At 47.6% G+C, this 6000-nt stretch overlaps 1 protein-coding gene across 1 annotated transcript in view; it reads right to left on the reverse strand.

Annotated features, from left to right (window-relative positions):
* The window catches only part of dpf1 (double PHD fingers 1), a 119917-nt gene that overhangs the window by 65104 nt on the left and 48813 nt on the right, over positions 1-6000 (reverse strand). Inside the window, 2 exon segments of the mRNA XM_072274501.1 lie at positions 580-669; positions 1642-1769. Coding sequence (XP_072130602.1) covers positions 580-669; positions 1642-1769 — 218 coding nt within the window.

Genomic DNA, 6000 nt, shown 5'->3' on the forward strand with positions numbered 1-6000 from the left:
CGATGTTTCTGGAGGATGTTACCAAAGGTCTGTATCTACGATTTATGGATTGGGCTGCAGTTCAAATTGGACTCTTTCAGTTTTATGTTTTTATTCTATGCTTTCGCCCATTCTTTCTGGTTTCCATTTGTGCAATATGTTAGGTTTTTTTCGCATGGGGGCGGGGTTTGATGTTCTTGTTGCTGCTTGCGCAGTTTCTTTTTTAAATGGGAGGGGTTTGATGCATGGGAGGGTTATGTTTTTTTTGCTGTTTGCACGACTTGTTAGATTTTTGAGTGATGGAGTGTCTGATGTTTTTCTATGAACAGGTTTCATGTTTTTTCTTTGTTTTGTGACTGTCTGGAGAAGACAAATCTCAGGGTTGTATACTGCACACGTACTTTGAAAAGAGATGTACCTTGGACATTGAACCTTGCACACAGTACTGCAAGGCTTCCCAACTCGGCCCCTTCAGACCCCGTTCCCAGCATGGGCCTTGTGACAGGAGGGAGAGGGTGAGTCCCCAGCCCTTTCACCTTCACCCAACACTGGTTATCAGGCAGGCCTATGGTGAACTACAGATCAATGGAAAACACTCACTCGCCCTTTGGTTTTACTTTTCCTCTTCGGCGCGTCCTCCTCCAGATCATCCACCTCGATCTCATGAGGGAAGTCACTCGCCAAGATTCTCTGCGGGAGAACAATTGAAATTGGAAAACAACGTCAGGCTCCACTTATGGCTGGAGGTCTCATCACATGACCTCCCACTGCCATTCGGTCATTGGCAGTGCAACATGTCAATCATGACAAGCATCCCCCCCCCACTGCATCACTACCATTAGTCACTAGACATGTCAATCCTCATAAGACCATTTGCCCTCCCTTCCACCTCTTGCCATTGGTCAGCTGGTTTGTCAATCCTCACAAAGTCCTCCCAGTTTCTGATATTATTCACGTACTCATCACCTGCCTATCACCCCCCCTCAACTGGATCCACCTATTACCTGCCAGTCCTTCTCCACTGCGTCTCCCTATCTTTTTATAATGGCTTTTTCCCCATTTTCTTTCTACTCCGGCCTCAGCATAACACATCGACTGTCAATTTCCCTCCAATGATGTTGCCTGACCTGCTGTGGTACTCCAGCACTTCCAGCCTTCTGTATACTGCCATTGGTTGACAGTTACGTCAATCATCACAAGGCCTCAACTTGAGCTGAAATTTGCCTGGGGGGAGGGAAATCCCCTCCCTCCATTGGTTACCAAATGTAGTCAATCCTCATGGGCTACACATCCAAACTCATTCCACTGATTGTCTGGCCAGCCAACCTCATAGGGCAGCAGATGCAATGTTTTGAGTCGAAAACCTTCATGGGACACCAACTCCTTTTCTTCCCACAGATGCTGCCTGACCCGCTAAGTATTTTCTATTTTTATTTCAGATTTTCCATCACATCATCCAGTCTTGGCCTGAAACATCAACCACTTATTCCCCTCCGTGGACGCTGCCTGGCTTGTTTGTTCTGTCACTCACAAAGAGCTCCCTTCTCTTCAAACAGTTTGGAAGCTCCATTTTGCAACTGGTCAGTCGAAGGTCCCCACTGACTCCAGGATCGCCATGGCAAATGCCCGTCTCGCACAGCCCAATAACTCCGCATGACCCACCTGGCATTCACTGATGCTCTCCTCGTCCTTCGCCTCGGCCTTTTTCTCCACCGTCTCCCCGCAGAGGAGAGCCTCCAGGGCAGGTCCCTCCGGGAGTAATCCCTCTTTCTTCAGGGTCAGCTCCGTATCTGAGCAATGACAGTGAGAAGCAAAGGCGTTGGACACCTTGCCGATATGTTCAACACCAACTACGCTTTGGGCGTTACCATAGTGAAGGGCGCAGAGAGGAGGAGGAACTTGTTCTTGATACAGGCCACAACCCAGCTCCCCCCCCAATCTAAACGTCAGTTCCATTGACATTGCAATGTACAGCTACACCTAGGATGCCTGCTTAAAGATAAAGATTGGTTTTAATTGTCAGATGCACGTCAAAAGTTAAAGTGAACTGCAGTAATGGTGTCAAATCAAACCGGTGAGGATGTGTTGGGGGCAGCCTGCATACTTCCAATACCAGTTCAGCATCTCACAACTCATTAACACTAACCCATAAGCCTTCGGAATGTGGGAGGAAACCAGGGCACCAGGAGGAAACCCACAGAGAATGTACAGACTCCTGACAGGCACCGGTAGGAATGGAACGGAGCAACTGGTGATCAGCGGTGCTGTAAAGCGATTGTACTAGCCGCTACGATACTGTGTCACCCCCATGACTGAGAACAGTATATTTATGAGAGGCAGTGAAATGAACTGAATTGACTTTATTTCTTACATACTTCACATACACGAGGAGTAAAAATCTTTATGTTACGTCTCTGTCTAAATGTGCAATGTGCAATCATAGTAATTTATAAGAATTGGTCAATGTAATATAGAGTACACTCATATCAGCGTGAGTTCATCAGTCTGATGGCCTGCTGGAAGAAGCTGTCCCGGAGCCCGTTGGCCCTGGCTTTTATGCTGCGGTACCGTTTCCCAGATGGTAGCAGCTGGAACAGTTTGTGGTTGGGGTGACTCGGGTCCCCAATGATCCTACGGGCCCTTTTTCACACCTGTCCTTGTAAATGTCTTAAATGGTGGGAAGTTCACAACTACAGATGTGCTGGGCTGTCCGCACCACTCTCTGTAGAGTCCTGTGATTAAGGGAGGTACAGTTCCCATACCAGGCAATGATGCAGCCAGTCAGGATGCTCTCAATTGTGTCCCTATAGAAAGTTCTTAGGATTGGGGGCCCATACCAAACTTTTTCAACCATCTGAGCTGAAAGAGGCGCTGTTGTTCTTTTTCACCACACAGCTGGTCTGTACAGACCACGTGAGGTCCTCGGTGATGAGGATGCCAAGGAATTTAAAGCTGTTTACCCTCTCAAGCCCAGATCCATTGATGTCAGTAGGGGTGAGCCCTATTTCTTACATCCAGAGATAGGGTAGATCATCTCCCAGGGTAGAAATATCAAGCACAGTCCTGTGCAAAAGTCATATACATAGCTAGGGTGCCTAAAACTTTTACACAGAACTGCGTTGGTCAACGTGGAGCGAAGGCCAGTTTGTAAATCTGGCGGGAGCAAAGAATGTTGGGAATGGCGAGGAAGGAGCGCAGCGGGTAGGGTGGGAGACAGGTGACAGAGGAGTGTCAGAGGTGGTGGGGGGTAGGGGTGTGTCTGAACCACTGCCAACCCCAGCCCTGAAACACCAGTCAAGGTCATTTGATTCCAAACAATTGGTTAATTGGTCATTACAGAATGACTCTCTGGTGCTCCCCGCTCCTTCCCCTCTCCCTTCCCCTTTTCCCAACCATGATTCCCCTTTCCCTGTCCCCTTTCCCACTCTCAGTCCACAATAGAGACTCATATCAGAATCAGGTTTATCATCACTCACACATCACGAATCTTGTATTTTTTTTTCACAAGCAGTACAGTGCAATACACACAATTACTACAGTACTGTGTAAAAGTCTTAGGCTCTGTAGATATATACACACAGACATACATATATGCTGTGTTGGTGTGTGGCCAAGTGGTTAAGGCATTCGTCTAGTGATTCGAAGGTCGCTAGTTCGAGCCTTGGCTGAGGCAGCGTGTTGTGTCCTTGAGCAAGGCACTTAACTTCACATTGCTCTGCGACGACACTGGTGCCAAGCTGTATGGGTCCTAATGCCCTTCCCTTGGACAACATCGGTGGCGTGGACTGGGGAGACTTGCAGCATGCCGGTCTTCCATACAACCTTGCCCAGGCCTGCGCCCTGGAAACCTTCCAAGGCGCAAAACCAAGGTCTCACGAGACTAACGGTTGCCTATACACATAAGTGTCTAGGATTTCTGCACAGTACTGTACACAGTACTCCAAGTGAGGTCTACCCAATGGTGCAACACGACGTACCAAGACTTGTACAGCAGCAGAGTGGACCGCGTGGGTTTTCTCTGGCTTCCACCCACAGTCAAAGACGTAAGAGTTAGGTTTATTAACTTGAGAGCTGCCCCCGACACATCCTCAACACAATCTACACATTTCACTGTATGTTTTGATGTACATGTGACAAATAATTTTATCTTTAAGATCTTTAAACTTTGTACTCAAGGACCTTAAGCAGATACCTCCAGGCTCAAGGACAACTCTTACCTCACTGTCACAAGACTAGTACATGATTCCCGTGGTGGGGTGGAGATACGTCTCTACCTTCTAAGGCTGCAGGCTCCCCTTGGCAGGGTACAGCACCTCCCCATGGTTCATGTGAAGCCACGGAAGCAGGTGGTGGATGGTCGTATGTGCAGCTGGTGCAAATCACAAGTCCTGGGTATGCGACCACCAACGCCAGGCAGACAGTCTCTGAAGATCAGGGATGGGGTCATCCCTCCAAGAGGACCACAACCTTGTCTTGGTTTGAAGGCTTGCATGCCTCAATGACCCAGAGAACTATCTTGGCTCTTGGTCGGGTCACCATGCCAAACAGGTCAAAGGTTAGAGGCCAGACTAAGAATAGTCCACTTGTCCTCCAGGGTCAGGGGTTAAGCTCAGGGCCAACAACTCTGACTGGTCAAACAAAATTGTAGGAACCCTCCTACATCTGAGTGTGACGGTATTCCTGAGTCTCCACCCGGAAGTTGTGTGACTGACAGTAGTGAAAACTGAGAGGAAGCTACTGACACGATGAAGGAAGCCTTGAACACCACCAGAGATGGAGGGCCTAATCGTCCCCACATGTCAGCTGCGCGTCAGGCAGTAGGTAGGCAGGAGCCACTCATCTTGTAAAGACACTGCCCATTAGATGACAATGGCAAACCACTTCTGTAGAATACATTTGCCAAGAACAATCATGGTCAAGACCATGACTGCCTATGGCACACAATGAAAGATCCAGATGGACTCCGGATCTTGTAATCTACCTCGCACTCTACGGTTTTCAAACTTGCTAACAATACAGCTATTATTGGCAGAGTCTCGGATGGCACAAGAGGGCATTGAGGAGCGAGATAGATCAGCTAGTTGAGTGGCGGCAACCCGGCACTCAATGTCAGTAAGACCAAAGAACTGATGGCGGACTGCAGGCAGGGTAAGATGAAGGAACACCAACCAATCCTCATAGAGGGATCAGAAGTGGAGAGAGCCCGCAATTTCAAGTCCCTGGTTGTTAATATCTCTACGGATCTATCTTGGACCCAACATATTGATGCGGCTACAAAGAAGGCGAGACGGTGGCTATATTTCTTTAGGAGTATGAGGAGATTTGGTATGTCACCAAAAGCATTCAGAAATTTCTTTGGATGTACCATGAAGAGTATTCCAGCCTGCTGCATAACTGTCTGATATGATGGGGAAGGCAACCACACAGAACTGGAATAAGCTGCAGAGAGTTGTAAACTCAGTCAGCTCCATCATGGGCACTAGCTTCCATAGTGTCCAGGACATCTTCAAGGAGCGACGCCTCAAAAAGGCAGCATCCATCATTAAGGACCCCTGTCACCCAGGTCATACCTTGTTCTCATTGCTACAATCAGGGAGGAGGTACAGGAGCCTGAAGACACACACTCAGTGATTCAGGAACAGCTTCTTCCCCTCTGACATCCAATTTCTAAATGGACATTGAACCCGTGAACACTACCTCAATACTTTTTTTCATTTCTGCTTTTAACTAATTTAACTATTTAGTATATATATTTACTTTAATTCATGTTTTTCTCTATTATTTACAACATATGCTGGTGATATCAAACCTGATTCTAATTCTCTGGAGCTGTTACACTTCATTCTGTGATATATTTTGACCTTGTTCCACTCGGTGCTCTGTGCAGTGAGCTCAGTTTTATATATGAATCGCATGTACATTGAAATAGAGTCTGCATAGGCTTCACTCCCTGGCTAACCTGGATTCCAAGGAACCTCTGCTTCATGGTATTGGTCCATGGCATAAGGAAGGTTGGGAACT

The sequence above is a fragment of the Mobula birostris genome, chromosome 12 (assembly GCF_030028105.1).
Source record: "Mobula birostris isolate sMobBir1 chromosome 12, sMobBir1.hap1, whole genome shotgun sequence".
Classification (NCBI taxonomy): domain Eukaryota; kingdom Metazoa; phylum Chordata; class Chondrichthyes; order Myliobatiformes; family Myliobatidae; genus Mobula; species Mobula birostris.